This window comes from Corapipo altera, unplaced genomic scaffold, assembly GCF_003945725.1.
Source record: "Corapipo altera isolate COAL_440 unplaced genomic scaffold, ASM394572v1 61167, whole genome shotgun sequence".
NCBI lineage: Eukaryota > Metazoa > Chordata > Aves > Passeriformes > Pipridae > Corapipo > Corapipo altera.
The window spans coordinates 2,264,193-2,286,380 of record NW_020884949.1 but is presented as its reverse complement, the minus strand read 5'-3'; the positions used below and the strand labels follow the sequence as shown (position 1 = coordinate 2,286,380).

At 37.2% G+C, this 22,188-nt stretch overlaps 1 protein-coding gene and 1 long non-coding RNA gene across 13 annotated transcripts in view; one reads left to right on the top strand and one right to left on the bottom strand.

The window, feature by feature from the left end:
* The window catches only part of MCTP1 (multiple C2 and transmembrane domain containing 1), a 185,627-nt gene that overhangs the window by 128,188 nt on the left and 35,251 nt on the right, over positions 1-22,188 (bottom strand). For 11 of the 12 annotated variants that reach the window (XR_003530831.1, XM_027662940.1, XM_027662942.1 and 8 more), the window contains exons 3-6: positions 17,517-17,659; positions 15,987-16,066; positions 15,162-15,267; positions 7,507-7,545 (exon numbers count right to left, since the gene is read on the bottom strand). Coding sequence is in view for 11 of the 12 variants with exons in the window: in XM_027662940.1 (XP_027518741.1) it covers positions 7,507-7,545; positions 15,162-15,267; positions 15,987-16,066; positions 17,517-17,659 (368 nt within the window). In the remaining variant the exon portion in view is untranslated. The remainder of the gene's footprint in view (positions 1-7,506; positions 7,546-15,161; positions 15,268-15,986; positions 16,067-17,516; positions 17,660-22,188) is intronic. The other variant, XM_027662941.1, reaches the window with a different exon arrangement.
* Positions 1,747-21,844, top strand: LOC113956401. Its single transcript, XR_003530835.1, has 3 exons — positions 1,747-1,757; positions 5,005-5,016; positions 21,752-21,844. It is a non-coding gene; the product is annotated as an uncharacterized LOC113956401 (long non-coding RNA).

The window sequence follows — 22,188 nt, the reverse complement described above, 5'->3', positions numbered from 1 at the left end:
CTGACCTACGAGGTATCAGAACTGGGGAATCACCTGTGCACTCCTAAAGAAGGCAAACGTGTCTTGAGTGCACCTGAGAAGCAATGTTGCCAAAGGCTCTCCCTTCTATTCTGAAATTTTATTTGTTCAAGGTTACTTTATCTATAATCAGAACACTGGATAGCTAAACAATATTTAAACTCGCAAATTATTCTTTCTAGGAATCAAAAAAAAGATAATCTTTATATATACGCTAGTGTAAATATATCAAATATATGCATTTTCTTCATTTTGCAATGTAGTTTGGGCAACAAAAGCTTTATGAGCTCAGCAATCATGCCTGCATGGCTAGCTTCATCATTTCCAGACCTCCAGTATCCCTGGAGGAGGTTTTCAGTGCAAATCTGGTTTGAGTCTTTTAGACGGTAAACACAGCTGGATGGTTACAGCTGTGCAGGTGTCCCTGGCAGAATTTTACATTATTACCCAGAGACAATGATAAAAATTAGACTGGAGAACAATCCCTGGATTATAACCTGCACTCACCAGAGACAAGTATTATACATGAGGACTGAGGCCACTGGGGTTGGACCAAATCTGATTAACATGCTTTTTGCAGCATTTCAGATATTTTATTGGCATGTATTTATGTTTTCTAATGGTTATTCATCCCAAATAGCACGGTTAATCACAAAATATTTCACTATATTTATTAAAGATTTCTCTTCCTGAAGTGAAAGATTTGACTGCAGAGAAACTTCTCACAAACCTACTGTTTCTACAAAGGCAAATAAGGAATAACGTTTGGAAAAACCTTTAACTTAACATGTGACAGCAGTGGGACATCAGAAAGCAGACACTCTACAAAAATTAGTGCACAATTGGGAAAATCACTTGCCAGAGAAGATACTTCATTTACAGCTTGGGAACACAACGTAAACTAAAACTTTTTCTTGGCACAAATACCCCTTTCATTGGGGGAATACAGTCAACATTGCCAAAGACCTGACTTGAGAAGAAGTGGTAGATTTTTTAATTCTTGTTCCAGTTTCTTAGAAGGCTTAGAGCAAAAGAAATACTGGAGAGTAAATAATCATTGACTCTACCCTGAACATAAGGTGATGAGAGTACAGAAAGAAGAAAAGACCATGCATGTTTAGGAAGATATTTATATTGGGACAGATGCAGTGATTGAGACTTACTTTGCAAAAAACCACACAACTTTTGAGAGTTGAGTGGGCATCCACATGATTTTGAGGATACTATCATGGAAAATAAGCTTGAGTTTGCATTCACAACTCTTTTGACGTAAACCTTAAGCACCACAGCATCGCTGCCTACTTCACTGATCGCCAATGAGACACTGAATAATTTAGAGAGTATATCTGATCTGAATTCCATATTTTCAACAGCTCTTAAAATAATTTGCTGCATTAGAGCACCTGCCACCTTATACAGCATGCTGGATTTTTATGACCAGTAGGATGTTTCATAACCAGTAGGGGGTAATTTACAAAAAGGTGGCAAGGCAAGATCTAAATGGTCAAGAGCTGGAGCTAAAATGACAGACAGGTAAGACAGGAGTTTACAAGAGTCAGGCAGGAGCCCTGAGAACAACCATTCACATGCTGCTGGAGGAAGCCCTCCTGAGTCAAAGACACATTCTGTGGTCAACAGCGATCAAAGCACCTTGCACAGCCCAGTACTGTCCACTGACAGTGAAGCTGCAGAGCCTATGTCTCAACATGCTGGAAAAAAAGTAGCAGCTACTAAAAGAGGTATGGGTTGGTTGTGACTGTAGACCACAACAGTGCTCTTTTCTTTTTTATCAGTAACACACAGATCCAAGGCACAGCAAAAGGGAGATGTACTGGAAGTCAGGGTACAGCTTGCATGAGCTAAAGCTATTGAGATTTCCTGGACATGAAAGGCATGGGCTATGTGGCCTTCTCCAGCAAGAATAATTTCCAGCTGGCACTTTTCTTGTTTCCAAGCAAGACTGAAGAGCATCCAACATGCTTTCCTTCCAGTCAAAGTCCCATTTATCCTCAGAAATTACATATCCTAACATAACCTCTCATTTCATATAATGGTTCTTGTAGGAAGTTAAAATGAAAAAAAAAGAATTTTTAGATTTCAAGTCAAATTTTACAAAAAAGCTAAGAGATGAAAAAATGAAAAAGCAAGACTGATTTCACCTTTTAGAGTTCTTCCCTTATGAATTTAATGCCACAGTGTGAGACAGGTACATTTCTAGGTACATTTTTAGGTAGCTAAGAAACTGCCTGTAAAATCCAGCCCAAAGTGAGTTCACTACAAAGTCAGAAGGGAAACCATGAGAATAAAACAAAGAAATGAGTCTGTATCTTTCTCAATTTCTCCTGTGAAGGATGTTTCTCAAGAGTAATTCTTAGGTAACTTTTTTCCCCTCAGCAAGCATGTCATGATTATTGCTGCCTGGATTCACTCTTCTGCCACAAACAGAAAAAAAGTCAAGAAGAAACCACACAACCTTTCATTTCGCTGTAAACAGGTAGGAAGCTACATATTTCATATATAATGCCAAAATATGAAAAGAAGCAAAGTCAAAATCTCAGTCCATAATCAACTGTCATTAATGTGGGATTATTATTCACATTATTCACATTTTTGAGAATTTATATGCAGGATACAGGCATGGCAACTCCTGTCTGACATGTTCTAAACACACCAAAGAGAGAGGCGTGGTGGGAAACTTGCAGCCTGCATGCAGTGAGGCTTTCACTCTCCCAAAAAGGAAATTAAAATTTGACTTCTGAAAAGGAATCTTTCACATCAAAGGATGCGTACAGCTACCTGTGAAAGAAAAACCCACATATTTTCATATCCACACACTGTGCTTTAATGCTTCTACTATAAAGAGCACGCAAAGCCAGCATCTTCTGATGTGATAAACTTAGCTTTTATTTGTGTTCCACTTATTCTGTCTAAATGTAGAGCAGTGGGTGGGCTAGGGGCATTAATAGCAGAAAATCTTCTGATACAGAACTGTATCCTCTACCAGATAGGTTTCATATAGTTAGCCAAATGTCAGAGCTGAAAGATAACCTTATAACATGACTCAATGTTTTGCATGTATTCAGGTAAATCTGGGTAACATTACTGGGTGGGAAACCAACTAGGCTTAGTCAGAATCCAGGCGTTTACCTCAGGTTCACCAAGACATTCTCAATGAGTTAGTGTTACTTTCATCAAAAGAAGAGATGCATTTAGTAGGTGGTTTTCAAAATCCCCTAAATATTTACATTTATCTTTGGGTATCTAAGTGACCTTTGGAATTTGAGCCCATACTGAGTTGGAGAAACCCCATGCGCTGTCCTCTCCCAGCACGACCTCACTTCTTCATTGATCAGCCCTCATGCCCTGCAAAGTACCACCTAACTCACTGGCATGTGCTTGTGCCCATGCAAACAGACCCTGCCTTTACAAAAATCTCCTCCTTGGTACACACACCACTAGGGTACGCTGCTCTTCTGTGTCCTTGAACACAACAGATGGAAATAGAAGTGTGCCTACCACAAACTTACTAAAAAGTTTTAAAAACCAAATCAATAATGCAGCTTTCTGTCCTGCAATGGCATCTCTATCCAAAAAATAACTTTGGATTGGAAGCTTTATATAAAATATCAATCAAGAAACTAGTGAAAGAACATAAAAAAGAACAATACTTCTCTCCATCACTGAACAGAGGATAGGTGTACAAATACAACAAAGTGAATCAAAGCCAGTGTTACAAATGACTGCTGCAAATTCAAGCAAACAGAATTCTTCTCCCCCAGTTTCTAGGAGGCTTATATGACTTGGATAAAACATGTAAAATAAAGATTGAGAATATCAATAGATACAGCAGTTAGTTCTATGTACCACACGATGAAAAAACCAAGGGACAGTCACATGCATTTGCAATGGTTTTCCTATATTAGACACTACATACAAAGTATGACACCTTGCAGAAGTCATCAACATACAGACACTGAGTTACAAAAATGCCATCAGTGGGATCATGATGACTCCTTCTTAATGTTTCTCATTGTGACTAAACTGGTTTTGTAAATTGATTGCTACTGATAATGACTGCAAAACGAAAAAACACTTCTCTTAATTTTCTATCAACTAAGTTTAACATTTTAGGATATTTTAACCGTAAGTGAAGCTTATAAAAATTTTTGTAGTTGTGAAATTTACACTGTCCTGTGCCCTGTGTATTTTCATTATAATTGCCATGTTAAATCTGGTTTATGGTGTTTGCTCTAACAACTGGATACTGCCATTGTAGAGTAATGTTGTCATGACAGTACAGTAACAAGAGCTCACACTTTTGCAGCATTTCGTATATTTTTGGGGGGGTTTTAAGTGGAATAATTTGGCTTAAGTCCACTTTCCAGAGGCAGCTCAGGTGTAGTATGAAGGAGGTTGTGGCACTCACTCTGACCTGCATTTTCTGTGAAAGAGTGGAAATACTTATAGAGGTAAACAGTGTGCAGAAGGAGCTGCCAGAGAGGCTGTGCCAGTACAGTCCTAACCTTCTCCACTGTCCTTCTCCCAGCAATTCCTCTTGGAAACTGTGCCTGCAATATGTGAAAGTCAATGGGTCTCCTGATGATCCTGTTACTGCCCTGGACAACCAGCGTCACCGAGTCCCAGTGCTGATGTGAATGTAATACACAGAAGGACAGTGGTCACCAATACTTTATGGAAACTCCCTGTCCTTTTGTAATTTCTGGAATGAACCCAGAAACCCCCATGCCAAAGTGTTACTATGCTGATTTTGTTGTTAACTAGGTCAGCTGTTATCACTCACATACAATTAATGCAAATGTAAACCTCACCAAATATTTGCATAATTTTTATAATCACATGTCTAGCAGACAGGTGTACCTATTCTGACTTTTCTACTTCTATTCCAATATATAGTAGCGCTTCCTTCAAGTACCATTTACAGCTGATAAACTGACATCTAGAACCTCATGGCTTACAAAAAACAAGTATATTTTCTCAGTTTTAAAAGATTCTTCACAAAAACCCAAATGCAGGAATTCTACCATCTATTCTGAAATTCCGGAGAATTTTGGCTGAAAGATTCTGGTTGAAAGATTGAACTGACTGTAAATTACTTCAATTAAGAAATATCATACAACTCTATGCTTATGTTTGTCTCTGCAATACTTATACCATGATTTGCTATTTACAGTTTTATTCTCTTCTCAAGAGACATCTAATTTCAGTGGAGAAGCATTTAGTTTCAATTTTAAAACAGTAAAAATTGCTTCATAAGGCTTTTGGTATTAAGAAAATGTAAATCAGGAGCCACAAAAAACAAATATTTTGAGTCGGGCATAAAAGCATCGGTTATTAAGGCCATAGGTCTTGGTATTTAGTCTGTGCAACTAGAACACAGATATTTTCAGAAAAGCTTTCTAAAAGAAATTTTTTAAACAGTCAGCAGTTAGGAGCTGAAAGCCATACATTTTGCAATTTATTCTTCCTTAAAATGTTCATACATTCTATTTTTCGGTTTAAAAGTATATGCAAAAATTTCTAAAGCTGAATTAAAGCAAATATAGTTATCTAAATGCAAATTAAAAATCAATTTTATTCACTTGCTTTAGGCGGTAAATGCATGCTTTTATCCCCAATTGTAACTAATCAGAAGTAGCTTCTCAGTTGTGACTAAGGGGTGCCCATGTGAACATCAAGAAGTTCAACAAGGCTAAATGGAAAGTCTTGCACCTGGGTCAAGGTAAACCCAAGTACAAATTCAGACTGGGCAGAGAATAGATTGTGAGCAGTCTTGAGGAGAAGGACTTGGTGGTGTTGGTAGATAAGAAGCCCAACATGACCTCGTGATATGTTGCTGCAGCCCAGAAAGTCAACTGTGTCCTGAGTTGCATCAAGAGAAGTGTGGCCAGTAGGTTGAGGGAGGTGATTCTCCCCCTTTACTCTGCTCTGGTGAGACTTCACCTGGAGTATCAGCTCGGAGGCCGATTTGCAAGAATGCTACTACTGAATGAAAAGAAATTAAATGAATGTAACAAAGGAGAACAGGAATAAATAATTCACTTGAGAAGCTCTGAAGAATTCCCAATTATCATGTTGTGCCATTCATTCAGGATTACTGAAGCTCATAGTTTCGCCAATTTGTAATTTGAAGTATGAGAACAAACATATATTTAGCACATCAAGAGTTAACATATCACTTTCATGATGCAAAACAGTTCTACCTTCACCATTCTCACAGCTCCTCCTTATCTCTCCAGGAGTTTGAGCACCTTAGATATTTCATGAAGTTATATGAACCATATGAGAATCAAAATACTATACATCATCACTTCACGAAATATCTTTGCTTCTGAAATTTCAAAAAGGAAACAGAGATAAGAGTATTGTCCTGCATCCAGAAGCAAACTGTGAAAAACCCATCCATTACTGAAGAATTATGAACACTGCTCTTTTTATTATTTAAAGATTAAAAAGTGTGCAAATATTTGTCAAGTGAGCAGCATATACAACATCGTTTGTTAACAACCTTCTATTTAAATTTGTGCATCAATATGCTAGAAAAGCAAATAACTTTACAAAATAAGTCAATCATTCCACATAGCTATTTCACTTTTTTTTCACATTTTAACACCTTTACATGGTAACATCTCAAAAAAACCCAGATCTACCACACCAACTCGAGATTTCAAGAAATTTCAATTGTATTTTTATCAATACAAATAGTAAGAAGGCTTAAAACTTTTAAACAGAATGGTAGCATTAGGTAAGACTGGCCAGAAAACTACTAAGAAACTATATACATTTTCTTTATCTCTTTGGAGACACATACAGCAAAAAAGAAAGGTAAAAACTGTTTGTATTCCACTATAGTAAAACTCTCAGCATTTCTCCTGTGAAAAAGAGCATACACTGCTCCTTTTTTATCAGTTCCCAAGAGGGGAAAAGCCAGATACTGAATTTGCTTGAAGAGGCATCTAAAGAGCTCTATAAACTGGACACCAAGAATGATTCCTTAAGCATTCTGCTCTTTTAAAACATGGCTATGACTGTCACCTATGGATGACTAGCATCACTGTGAAAAAAGCATACAAAACCTCTAATGAGTAAGTAATAAGAAAATGAAAGTTATCCTTTTGCATGAATTCCTTGTTCCCATTAACAAAGGAAATTGTTTATACATGGGAAATAAAGATTTTACAAAAGGAATCAGGACATGTCGGCCATTACCAGATGACTTCAAGATAGGTTAAAATGCTGTAACTAAGTTGACAGGTTTCATGATTACATTAAAAAAACTGTTTCATGATTTTGATTTGATGAAACAAAAAACAAGGTCATTAAAACACATTTTGAAGGACAATGAATTCCGTGTCAGAAGTTTACAGTCCTAGATGTCATGTTTGGTAAAACATCATAGTTGTTCCAAAAAAAACCCCACAAAAAACCAAAAACAAACATCCAGAAGACCACATGTTAAAAATAAGTTACCTTACTTGATCTTTTCCAACTCTTCCTCATTAGCATTGTCTGAAAATAAAATAAAGCATTTTAATTACCTTTCCTCTGCAATACAGAAAAGGAGGCCAACTGTCTCCAACAGGACAATTCACATTTAACCACCACTAAAACTGAAACAGCAACATGTACAATTCAGCAACAGATACCCAAGCCTGAAACAAATCCAGGCAAGTAGCAGCCCTTTGCACACTCAGGCACACTTTTCTGGGTGGTCTGAAAGTCTCATTTCTGGAGACAATGCATTATATGAACTTGTAAGAAAGAAAGACAGAAAAACAAAATTAGATAAGCAAATGGGAAAAAATGAATGTGCCATTACTGACAGTGATTACAATTCTGACTGATACTTGAATAGTAGTTTTTTTAATAATAAGGTTCTCCATTTTTTTGGAATGCTACTGTTTAACTCGTAAGTGTAGCCACATCATAGAAATCCCGCATAAGGGTCCTCTGATAACATGAATCTATTACAAAATCCTTAAAGTTACCACTGTTAGTTCATTTCACAGCAGCAAAAATATGTCTTTAGTTTGGTAATTACGCACATCAGGGAGAAAACAAAGTTATACCTTCACTCAAAAAATCCCAAATCTCAGTTGCCCTGTCTCATTACCTAAATAACCTGTAAAACCTTGGCACTACTAAACACCATGCTCTGACATGCTGAGAGGCAAAGTGTCCACAGACAGATTCTAAATCATTAAATAAAGGAGACACACTGGTCAAGTAGATTGAGGACAATTTATCTGTGAACACAACTGTTGCTTAAGCAGCTCTGTGGAAGTGCAGAAAAATTACTTTATACAATTTAATAACATCTAGTAGCCTGATATTGACACTGAGAAAGAATAAATCAAAGAACATTAATTCCTTTTGAAACTTTGTCATGAAAAATAAATATGTTTCTTTTTATTAACTATTGCAAAATCACCTGTTTTTCAGATAATGGAAATAAATTTTAAAATACAAACATTTTCCTCGCTAATAAATTAAATTAATCATGGGGAAAAATTAAAATGAGAAAAAATATGTAGGATTTATATGTTTGAAATATCCAGAAATTTTTCAAATAGACACAGCTTTTTGGGAGAAGAAAAACAACAAGCTGCTGAGGACGCTTTTTAAGTTGCTATGGACAGTTAAAACCCAAGGGCTGTGCTGTAAGTTCATGATAATTGTAGCACTGTGGCTTTGGAAAATATCCACAAATACTAAAAGCTTTATAAAGCTGGAGAAAACCCTTGAATTCATTTTTACAGAAGCACACAAGAATTAAGCAGCTTGAGGCCCATAGAAGGCTCTGTCTCTGAGTTCCTGGGTCCTGTCCAGCACAACATAGCTTCTCTCTTCCTCGTAATTTCTGAATCCTATACAGCTACAAGTCAGAGCACAAACTCAGTTTCACTAGGCTTCAGACCAGGCTGTGAGCAAGGAAGAGAATATGGTCCAACAGCTGAATTGACTATGTAGGTTTAGCTTAGATACTAGGAAATAATTCTTCACCACGAGGGTGGTGAGGCACTGGAACAGGTTGCCCAGAGAAGCTGTGGCTGCCCCATCCTGGCAAGTGTTCAAGGCCAGGTTGGATGCGGTCCTGATCAACCTGGTCTAGTAGAAGAGGCTGGAACTAGATGATCTTTAAGGTCTCTTCCAAACCAAACAACTCTATGATTCTATGATTCTTTCAACTCTGAGGAGTTCAGTTTGAGTTGTAGCTACAGAAACATATGCCATATTTGCTGAGTACACTGGTATCATTACCAGCTAGAGCAAGATAAGCTGAAGCCATGGCAGTCACCCTTAGAAGCCAGTAAAATAAATATATAGCATAGGACAGATCAGGATGAATGATCTACGTGCAACTTTTTAATCTGAAAATATTCCATGCCCTGAGTCTATCTCTGCCTTTTTTTTCCTATTATATTATTATCCCTCTGGCAAATAAAACAAACAAACAAACAAATAAATAGTAATAGTGTATTATAAGATTTAATACAGCAAACAAACTGACAGTATATTAATGTTGTTAATATTTTCATATGAAGTAAAAAACCTAAGCATCATTAAGATAGATAATTTTAGGAAAAAAACAATGCCTTGAACTTTAATCTCATTAAATAACAACATCCAAATTCCGCTTGGTTTCCTTTTTTCCATTTTCTATGCCTCTTAGGCTGCCAGCAGTGAACAGTTGTCCTCAATCTCTGCTGGTCCCAAGACAACAGTTCTCATCAAGCTACCAACTTTGTCATTTCCTGTAGCTGGAAATTGCCTGTAAGACCCATGTAGGAAACAGCTATTGTAGTGAAGACCTGGGTGACATGCAGCTCTGAAGAAGTCACAGTCACTGGAAGCTCTCCAGTGGTGAAATCTGTGCACTGAATGCTGGTGGAGAAAGAGAGAAAAACTCACATGCACTGTGGTACCCACAACTACAACACCAAACAGAATTTGCAAGAAGCCTGTACACATGCATGTAGTTACAAACAGCACACCGGCATGCGCTGCACTACATGTATCTAAAGCGAATACTAATAGAACACTGTCAGATTAAAGAAACAAAACAAGCTTGTTTGGAGCAGGTCCAAGAAAAAACTGAGTAACTTCTGGTTCTGACTTCTTTTAAACTGGTCATCAAAAGGAGAAATTCAGAAGGTTATCAAAAGAAGAAATGCAGAAAGTCACCAAAAGGAAAAATAGAGAAAGTACATCATAAACACGCTATTTTTATAAATAGAGTTAAATTAATGAATTTTTAGAGTTCATATATTTTAACATTTTTATATATACATACTTTTCCCATATTTATTTATTTTACATCTTTTTAGTTTACAGTAGTTACCTAAGTTATCTGTCCTCTCAAGGCAATAAAATTAAAATGCTGCATTAATGTACTGTTAACAGCACAGAGCAAATGCAAATGAATTATTGTAACTAGTGTTATGGTAACTTAATTGTGTTAGGCTGGAAATGGACACAAATATTAAAAACTTTCTAATTTTTACTGTCCTATAAGAATAATTCATTAATCAAATTTATTCACAATTTATGATTGTTCAAAAATCAGAACTAATCCAATTGCCTTCATTTGTCAAAAATCAAAAGAATAGGACTTCTAATAACTTCAGAAATGCTATGTTTTTATTTATGTACATAGTTCAAATAAGAAGTTACAAGATTATTACTTCAAATGTTCACATTTTTATGTCTTTAGAACAAGCACAAGGTAGAAAAAGGCAAGGATATTCAGAGACAAGATTTGCTAGAAATTTTGATTTGTTCACCTGCCCATACTCTTACATTAATATTTAATAACTGCAGGCTACTTCTGCATTTTCTTCACATAAAATGTACCACAAAATCTAATATTGTGTTCTTACTTATGAAACTAGTATATTAAATTTCCTTTAATTGAAATTATGTCCAGTATTCTCCTACTGGAAAAACACAATCATAAACTACTTAAGCACTGTTTTTCACAGTCCATCAGATTCCAAAATAAATACTCTCCTTTCGTAGTCAGTGTAATACAATTTTACATACAGTTATATGAACATATGTATATGTTACCATTCTTAATTGATATCTGAATCCAAAAATGTAATGTTTTGATCTGAGGAAATGCGACCTTCCAGCTATAATTCCCAAGATCACCTTATCAGTCGGTACGTAGAAAATCTGAATTTCATCAGAATTTTTTTCCAGAAAGATAAGGAAGAAAATGTTCCTCTGTGGATCAAATCTCTCATCTCTTTTCACATCTCAAGGTTTCACTCAAAACAAAATAATCTATTACTCTGTCAAACTGACTGCTTATTTTTAAAATCATTTGCAATAATACCTCTCTCACAGACAGGTGGCAATATACAAGGCCCCCCATTTTGTCTCATTTAAGTTCAAACTTCCACTTGGAGTACCTTATCCTCCATCAGCATCAATATTTCTTATGCAGTGTGACAAGATGCATCCTCCTGTAACACACAGCTACATTATTTTGAAATGTCAATATAGCACTTTGCTACAGGACCTGTCCTCCAGCCACACAAACACAGCCTCAAAAAACTTTTCCTTTACCTGCACATCAATGTATGACCTCCAAAACAGCCTCACTGCAGTTCAGGCAGTGAAAGGATCTCTTTGGAAAGTATCATCCACATCACACTACCAAAGGAGACATCACAAACATCATCTTGTTCAAGAGGTCTCGATTTGAAATACGGCTATAGACCTGCCCAAAATACAGGATATGTGGCTTCTATGGCTACATGGGAAAGCTAATACTTCTTCTGTTGAAGCTATTACTTTTTTTTTTATTTCCCAATGGTCTTAATAACACTCTCATTTAAAATATATGGAATTATAGTACCTTCAATATAAGTACTTGCAGTAAACTTCTGAAATCTTCAGCTCTATGATTTAACCACTCTAAACCACTTATGTGTGACAACATGTAAATGGTGTAAAAAAAAAAAAATTATCTTAATTACTTAATGACTTGCAACTCTTAGTTGCAAGGAATTCACAAGTTATCACCAGAGCAAAATAAAACCTATTCAGAAGAAACTGTATTTTTGAAATGTAAGCTATATAGGGATATCAAACAAACAGGTTTTAAGACGATTTGAAATTACTTAGGAAAAAAATGTACATAATGTGAAGAGACAGCATGGCTTCTGTGCAGCAGTCATTAAAGCATATTTAAAGGTGTTCACAGGTTTTTATCTGTACGTTTCAACCACACTTGAATTATTACTTAAATAGAGATATCCAAGTAGAGGGGGAGCAGCAATCATTCAAACAGCATGAGAACGTAGGAAATGCTTTAATTGCTACTTTATATGGTGCACATTTCGAGAGTGGACAAGAATTAGTCTTGATCTTTTAACAACATTTGAAAATGTATTGATCTCAATCATATTGATTTCAATAAAAATTATCCTCAAAACCTTTCAAAAATAACCAAAGACAACAGTTTAACTGGAATGATACACTTTGCAATATATCTACTCCTTGGAGTAAAAAAAAAATCTAACAAATAAATAACTGCTACATATGGATACTGAGTAAAAGATATTTGAGTCTTTAATTATGAAACCGTTAACACATTCATATACAGTAATTCAATATTAATTTTGAAAGTTATTTTGCTCACACTGTGATACAAATTCTCTGAATTTACTGCAACTTTGCCAGAACTGGTCTGAGATCTGTATCTTGGAAAGACTGGTTCCTAACAGTAAGTATTAAGATTCAGATTAGGAACCAGATTCTTAATTGGAATCTTTGACATTTTCAGAATGAAGTCCCATTTAACAGTTTGAATGGGAAGAAAATTTTTTCACTTGAACTAAACTAAAAAAAGTGAACAATGAAACGCGTGATAGCTCAAACCCAGTTCTTCCTCCTATTACAACCAATCAGCTGGATACGAAAAAAGTTGCTACCCAGCAAGTCTGTGGTACTCCCAATACTTCTGACATTCAGTTGCTAAATCACCAACACCCCTATGAAAGACAAGCTACACTGTAGTGTCTTAATTTCACTTTCTCACCTGTAATTTTCTTCAGCGCACTCTCTATAAGAGCTGACAACACGGAGCAGCACAGTACTATCCTCTCTATATGATGAAAAAAGGAAACTAACATGCTGAACACATATGATGTCCCACATAAAAATACAGTATTTCTGTGCTACATGATTTAGGATCATGGCAGGATAGTGCCAAAACCACTTGGAAAAACAGTGCAATTACCATATGACTCAGAAACCCTGGTCTTACCTAAATGTACCAAAAAAAATCCAAAATGAAATAAATTTTTTCATTTAAGTAACAAACACTCTTGTGGTGCAAATCTGCAAGACAGAATTCTAAATTGTCTGGACAAACAAAAAAAGTAAAATACACTGTTTAAATAAGCTAGATTCACATTACTACCATATTCCATTATTTCTATTAAGTGCTAACAAAATGTTATGAGGCAAATTAACAGAGAAGAAACCCATTTTCAAAACTCTACATCATCTCGGTTATACCAAATACCAAACATCTAGTTCCAGTAACTGACTTACTACGCTACTTAATGTTACCTGGGAGAAAAGTGGAAAAAGAACTATTACAATCTGCCAGTAGTCCTCAGGTATGCAAGATGACTCACACTGCAGCATGTAGAAACATAAATGTTCTTACAAAAACCATGTAGTTGATCGTATCCATGGAAAATTTAATCAGACTAATGCTTTTTCCTTGGCCTCTGTTGCAACCCACTTCTGAGGCAGGGTAACCTTGGGGGAGGATGCTAAAATGATGCTAAATAACCAATATGACAACAAATTTAATTAAAACGTGCTTTAAAACCAAAACTGGAGAAAAAAGGTAATGGATTGGAAAAGGGGTGCATAGCTCTTCTGGAGTGCATGATCGTCTTAGGGGAGGAAAATTGGAAAGACAAAAATAGAGAAAAAGAGATAGGAGAAAAGAGAGAAAGATATCACCGCCTGTGGCTCCAGCCACGCATGGGTGATCATGGTCTGTGGTCACGATACATAGTCCTGGTCCATCAGAGGTGGGGGCCTGTAAACAGGTCAAAAATTGGGAGTTTATCCAGTAATACCCCAATCTCTCCTCCTGGATGAGTTCCAGGCATGTGCAGTCTTCTTTCCAGAAGATTCTGGAAGTCTGGTGGTGTTGGGGGTCAGGGTGGGGTTCATGGTGTATGTCTATGTGTCTGAGTGCCTGGGCAAAGTTTCTGAACAAAGTTTCTCAGTGGCTGCACAGTGGTGGCTGCTGATATGGCAAAGAGACTGGCATTAAAAAAAACCCGCTATCATGCCTCTACAGGATCTATTGCTTAACAGCAATTTCTTCTTTAATTTGAAAACAGTTTGTTTAAGGCAAAATTTAGCTGCAAGGTCCATGTGGTTCACTGCAGCCTCTTTGAAGCCAGAGGAATCAATATTATTTTACAACCTCTGAGACATCATCTCTTCTATTTCTGCCACAGTTATACTACCCAAGTCTAAAGTCAACACACAAAAAGCTAGTAAAATATATCCAACTAGAGACAGAGTTTGTCACAACGAGGACAACCTAGAAAACTGGAAAATAGTTTCACTTACAACTAAGCAACTCAGAAAACTAAGACTGATGAAGGAACTACAATAAACCTACAAAATCACACCATTTCATAATTGAAATGTAAAAATGAAATTAAAAAACATCAAATAATACTTTAACATTAGATGTCAAAAAGCAGAAACACTACCTTTTTTCAGCTTTATTTTCAGCATGGAATAGGAATCAAATATTCTTACCTAGAGACAGTAGCACTAGGTTAAAAATTCTTAACCAGTGGTTTACTGATGTTTCTCCATATTAATCAGCACCATTCACCTGTAACTGACTTTATCTGAAATTTATGTTCCATCTGGATTCCTCCTTACTATCTCAGGAAGGATCCAACTCAGATGAAGCACGCTGTACTGTACCAGAAACACCGTTCAGTGTTATTTTAAGAATTAGAAAAATCAAATTAATCTCAGAATTTGAGGTTTACTCTTGTGCTCTAAGTCATCCAACCACAGAACAGTCACAGGAGCGATCACACTTATTAAAACATTAAAATTACCGGTTCTCGCTGTTCTCCTGGAGCCAACAGAACCGACAAGAATATACTTCCCAGATCATGGTCAGGGTAATGAGGATCCTTCAGTCTCAAGGTAACATCTGTCTGCCTAGGAGACAAAAAAGTACACATTTATTTTGATTTCCATTATTTTGATATATTATGGCTATATTTCACAGATAATGAAATTTCTGAATTATGAGAATTAAAGGTATCTCCATTTATAAGAAATCACTTAAAAACAGTGTCGCAAATTTGCCCTATTTCTACTTTAAAGTATTTCTGTCTAAATGTTCATAAAAAAATACTAAATGCTTTTACTTGTTAAGTACTTACATGTACTGAAGAAATTAAATCGGAACTTTAACATTAATGGATTAAAAACCAGAAAAAAAGAAAGTCAAATAGCAGGTGGTTATGCTGTGAATGAAGACAGCATAAAACCAAGATTAAAGTGGTTATAAAACTAACTGCTCCACAGACACTAAAAAAAGTTGTTCATAATCAGCTAATATATAAGCATTCAGAATAAAGTACTTTCCTAACCATACGTGGTTTTCCTTGGTTAGTTTAGTAGGTTTATACAGAAACCCTGAGATTAGCTCAGTTATTTAGAGCATGGTGCTAACACCACCGAGGTTGTGTGTTCCATCCCCATATGGGCCATTCACTTAACAGTTGGACTCAATGGTCCTTGCGGGTCCCTTCCAAACCAGAATATTCTCTGGTATAATTATTTTCTAGCATAAAGTGCTATTTGCAATTCCACAAACATGATATTAGCAGACAGCCATATAGAAATATTCTGTAGGTTTATTTGTGCCATACCTGTTTAATTCCAATGAAGTGAGATCCAAAAATGCTGAACCAATGAAGTCATCTTGAAGTCCGAAGTCATAGTCAAATACCTAAGACGCACAGGAGCATTTTTTAGTACTAGAAATCTACTTTGTTTTGAGCTTTTCTGACTTTATGAATGGTTCTTGAAACTCCTTTTCCAGAGTTACAGCTTCATGTTTCTCACCTGTTACACCAGGACTACCTGAAAGCAACCTGAAACTTTCTGGCCAGAAATCAAGCTTGAAACTGCTTGTTTAAAAGTCAGATTGCATAACATAGAGACACGTAGTGGTGTATGCTACTATTAGACTACATATGTGAACAACATCAATTTTATAAAAGAAAAAAGCATTCTGATAAACACTGGCACTGAAAGAACGAAGATCAAAAGAATACCTAAAGTTAAGCAGAATCATTGATTTGCTATACATTGATTCCTTTATCAATTCTGCAAAATGGAAGGAGGAGGGCAGGATATGGTTATGAAAAGTGGGTTATTACAGCACTTGCATCAGTATTAGGAATAATAGAATTGTACATTTTGAAGGTTGTATAATTTTCTAGGGTTAGAAATATTACAATCTAAGATTAAAACTTAATGGATACGTGTAAGGAAACAATGACATTTAATAATCTACTATGAGAACCCTGCCTGCTAATTTCCTACCTAAAGAGAGAGCACCTGGACAAATTTACTGATATCCAGACAGGAATCTGTGCCCAATACATTGAATAGTACAAGCTGAGATGGGTTATGCCTTTCTAAGTCAGAAGAAAGAACAACAAATAAACTGGAGGCAGATTTGCAGGGAAATAAACAAAAAAGGCAACAAAAAAAATTGTGACACAAAAAAAATAAGGGAAAGTGTCAATTATCAAAATCAACTTTCAAGGTAAATTAAATTTTTTTTGGTAAGCATTGTCATGAGGATTTCTGAGGACCAGAATATACTTTCAGCTAAGTAAAAGTACAACTTGTGAACATCTTGTAAGGAAACCCTTTAACTGAGATATGACAGGACTAAGTTCAAGTTCTTCAATTTTAATGCAAATATTTCAACTATTGTATTACACTAACTCTTTTCCAGGAGGCAAAGAGGTCCATCTTCCACAAATACCGTAATATGGACAGCGTTAAGACAGCAGTAACAGAAATCCTATGGCCCAAAGGCTACAACACTGTTGCAGGACTCAAAGGGTTTGAATCCAAGTAAGTATGTGAGCACAAGCCCCTCACATGCCATCACCATGAAAGACAGTTTACTTTCGCGCTCTTTCTGCTAAGATCACACTAAAGAAATACAAAACAATGATGACCTCAAATAAACAAAAATATTTGTGGTATTTATCACTTTTTAAAATGTTGATATCATCATTCTACAGACATAATTTAAATAATAGTCTTTAGTAACGCACTATTGTACAATAAACTTTTCAGTATACAAAAATCACAAAATTAAACTCTTTCAATAACTCTTCTGTTGTAATTTGTCCAACATATGTAAGATAGTGTCCTACCTTTATATACAATGGTTCTCTTAGGTTATCTATAAGAATGCAAGCTTTTTCTTCCCACACAGGATTGAGGTTCTTGTGTACTGTTTTACTTCTAAATACTTCTTTTCCTCCAAGTTTGAACTTGACATATGGATCACTGGTTCCTGTTAAAGACACATATAGTATTAATTATATCTTTGTAATACAGTAAGGGAATGGAGACTAAATTACTTCAAACAGAATTAAAAGTAATTTCTATAGACAATCAAACTGAAAACAGCATCAGATGAAAGAATTTTTTATTGTCACAATCTATTATTTTCCAAGATGTCATTACTCAGGTAATTGACCCTGTTAATATCAAGTGCTTGCATCACTTTCTGTTGTTTGCAATCCATTCTCAAAGTCATACATGAAATACAGGCTACTGCAGTGTTGGTTTTACTTTAACAAAACTATATCTTTCTTAAGGCTAGGATATTATCTTAATGCAAACACAAAAATTAGATTATATAGTTAAAATTACTCCTGTAAAACATTAATCTAATTATCTTGTGCCTTTCAAAAGGTACACAGTCAACAGACACCACTAGTATAACTTTTCATTGACTTTACTGTGTCCAGGCTTTCCTCTTCCATAAAGATTCATTTCCTACAACACTCACAACAAGAAAACTCTAAAGTCAGTCCATAAAGTTCACAACATGCTTCTTTGCAGCAATCACCTACTCACCAGAGAGCACAGGCCTAAGCCCCCTGATACAACCAAGTAGCAATTAACTGTGACCAGAAAGACAACTCTGAAGTGTACTGAAAGAAAAATGTTAAATATGGCATTGTCATGGTTTGAGATAGTCCCAAAATCCAATTCCCTAGCTCCATCCCCCCTCCCACATCTCAACCTAATGTGAGATGGGTTTTTCCAGACAAAAACACAACCAGACTCAGAATGGGGGAAAGGAAATATATTACAATGACTGTACAAATAAATACTATAACACATTATACACACGATCACAACTATCTCTACCATGACATATAGTATTTACAATGGATCAGATCTCTTCTCCCCTCCAAATAAAAGTCCAGGAGGGAAAGAAGGACAGATCCCCTTCCAGTCCCTCAGGGCAGCAGCTTCTTCTAAGGCAGCAGGTTCTCCTCATCTCATGCATGCAGCAGTAACTGGATTGTTGTAGCTGGATCTCTGTTCAGTACACACAAGGGGGTCTCCAAGCCCCTCGGCTCTCCTTCCGTCCAAGCGAAGGCCTCACCTGTGGGCTGCCAGCAGGGACCAGACTCGCGTCACCACAGGTATATCACGAAATGCAGGGGCATCTTCGTTAAAGTCCCTTCCTCAGGGGATTGAAATTCCCCTTTGCAGAGCTCCGTGCTCTGTCTCAAGGCTGCTAACTTAGCAGCAGCACCAAGGGGGGCCAAGGTCAACCCCCCCGCATTCCTTCTCCGTCCCGGTCCAGCTTCAGGACGCCTTTGAGCTTCTCAGCTCCTCTCTGCAGTGCATGCTGCACTTCAAGGCTCTTTCAAGCAAGAGTCCATCATCTTCCTCCTTTCCAGGAGGTCTCAAAGGAGTTTGGGGGGTCTAATATCAGTTCTTACCCCCAGAACTCCGTAGTTCTGCTGCTACCTTCTGCTGCTTCCTCCGGTTCAGTTCTTATCTGTCCTGGTTCTTAGCCATAACCTCTGGACGCTGCCGCCGCTTCTGCTCTGTCTCTGCTCACTCAAGATGGAAAAACATCTCCCAGCTCACAGCTACAGACACATAGTCTAGCTTCACACTGTTCCAAGTGTCTGTAGCCCCCAACTGGGGCTGGGGGGCCCCAGAGGCCCCGAGGGGCTCCGGGCCCCTTTTCCTCGAAGCTCCTACAACATGGCTACTTTTTCTACCAACCCAAAACTACCACCCTTCTCTTCCAGTGCTTGTGATATGTTTACATTTCTGCAGGAGCGCTCATTGGACAGAACTTCAAAACTTCCAGGGGTTTCCACCCCTGGGGGTTACCACTTTTCTTAGCCTCCGGGGGAAAACAAGGTTCAAACCACTACAGGCATGAACAGAGAATACATGGAACTTGGACGTGGTGTCACAGGGAACAATTGGTGAAAGGAGGACTTTTGGGTGGGCATCGAGAATAGTAGTAATCCAAGAGCACATTTGAGACTAACCAATCAAAGACTATTTTAAAATAAACACTAGCATGAATAACAGTTGCATCTTCATGAACAGCAGTAAAATTACAAGATGAGACTTTTTTTTTTACTATTAAGGCTTTTCACAAGCCTGACATATTTTAGAAGTTTGCATTTCCATCTACTGGGAAATACAGTCATTCACGTTTCTTAAAATTGAAACACATTCTTCTAAACATAAATTAGGAGGGTATGACTCGAGCTTTTTGCATTATTTCATCCAGCCAGAAGATGTCAGTATTCTTTACCTAAAGTTTTATCTCCCTTTCAGAAAGCTATAGAGGGGGAACCCAGGGTCTCATACGTGACAGGGTTACAGTCATTTCCATCTATAATTACTGGGGCACAATTCAGTGGCATAAAAATGTTTTGTCTAGCACAACTAACTTGTTCCTTGGTTATTCAAGTAGTGGTGGTGATTTTGAAGGTAAAGATCAGGTATTTTAATTAATTCTGTGTAACATGAAGAATATTTTGAATATAGACACCATGGGGTGGTGCACCCATCCCGCTGCTCCTCGGGACCACTCTACAACCTCAGGAATCCTGTTAGGCCTTGGCCTTTGTGTAAAGAGTTTGGTAGTGAAGCATCCCTTGACTGTACCAGGAATTTTTGCATGACTAAGGTGGGAGAGGGCAAAATCAGTCATCCCCTGACAGCCTGCAACACCTAAAAAGGCAGAAGAGGATATTAGCCTGTGAGTTGGAAGGATTGAATGAGAGGTCTTTACACTAGGTTTGAAGGGGGAAGGGGATAAGACTGGGCTCACTAGACATGAGCCTGGAGGCAGTATGCCAGCGTTGGGGGTGAAATCAACAGCCCAGCTGAAGTGTGTCTATATCAATTATACCAACGCACACAATAAGGGTAACAAACAGAAGGAGCTGGAAGCCATTGTGCAGCAGGAAGCTATGCCATAGTGACCATCACAGAAACATGGTGAAATGACTGCATAACTGGAGTGCAGTGGATGGTCAGGAGCTCTTCAGAAGGGACAGGTGAGGAAGGAGAGGCAGTGAGGGGGCTCTCTACATTAAGGGAGTGTTTTGACTGTATAGAGCTCGAGGATAGTGACGATAAGATTGAGTGCCTATGGGTAAGAATCAGGGGGAAGGTTAACAAGGCATTCTGGTGGGATTGTTACAGATCACCCAATCAGGTTGAAGAGGCAGATAACATGTTCTAAGTGGCTGGCTGACATTTCATGATCACCAGATCTTGTTCTTGTGGGAGACTTTAACTTGACAGTTGTCTGCTGAAAACACAGCAGAGAGAAAGCAGTCTAGGAAATTCCTGGAGCGTGTGGAAGATAACTTCCTGTTGCAGCTGGTAAGTGAGGCTACCAGGGTAGTACCCCAGTAGACCTGCTGTTTATGAAGAGAGAAGGGCTGTGGCAGATGTGGCGGTCAGAAGCCATCTTGGGCATAATGATCATGAAATTATATTTTTTACATACTTTAAGAAGGAAATCTTAAAGATGCAGGAGTAAGATGTCCCTATGTGCTGAAAGATGATAAACTGTTAGCTGAACAGTATTCAACAGTGAACACAGGGGAGCTTGAGACTGCTCTGCTATAACTTGTGCTAGTGAGATGGAAAGGACAATGCGAAAGCCTTCATATTCCTCTACAGTATTTCTGCCCTTCACTCCATGTAACAAAGTCAAACTACTGTTGGAATGATAAAGCTTTTCTGATATATGGTTTTAATATACAGTTTTAATTAAACTTTTAATTAGCTGTTTTAATTAATCCTAAGTTGTATTAGGCCTCATATCATTTTTAGCCAGCATATAGCAAAAATTGTTATAAGCTACTTTTGTGAGAACATAGTTTGGGAAAAGTACTAAAACTGTAAGTTTTGTTAAACTAACTTGGATGCGCTTCAGTGAACAAAGCTCGAGAGAGAAAGATGTATTGTTGGACATGTGGAATGAACCACCAAGGACATTTTGCAGAAACCAGCAGATAAAGAAAAGAATTAACAAAAAATTCAGTATATGTGCTGGAAGGTTCCTACTGGAGGAAAAAAAAAACTAAACAGACTAAAGATGTGGACTTAATTAGCATAGAAAGCAAGAAATTAATAACCAATAGAGGGTAGAATAGTAACTAATGAAAGATAATTATGTAACTAAGAACCACTGAATAATAATTTATTTGTCAAAAATATATAAATAGGTGGAAAAGTAATGTATTGGCGTCCGTATGGAGGCAGGATTTTTGTTGGCCACATACACACCCGATGCTGCAAATAAAGTAATGTCTTGCCTTCTGACACTAAAAAGACAGTGCTTGAGGGTTCTATTATTCCCCTACAATTTTGGAGGTATTTGGCAACAATTTCTAGTGACTCCACTGAGACAAAGCTTTTCACTTGGAAAAATGGGGAGACCTCAGAGGAAAGAGAGGAAGGGAGAAAGAATGCATACTCAAGGGATCCAGCAGGGGACAGTAGATGATCATTTTCCATTCACTAACTTGGCAG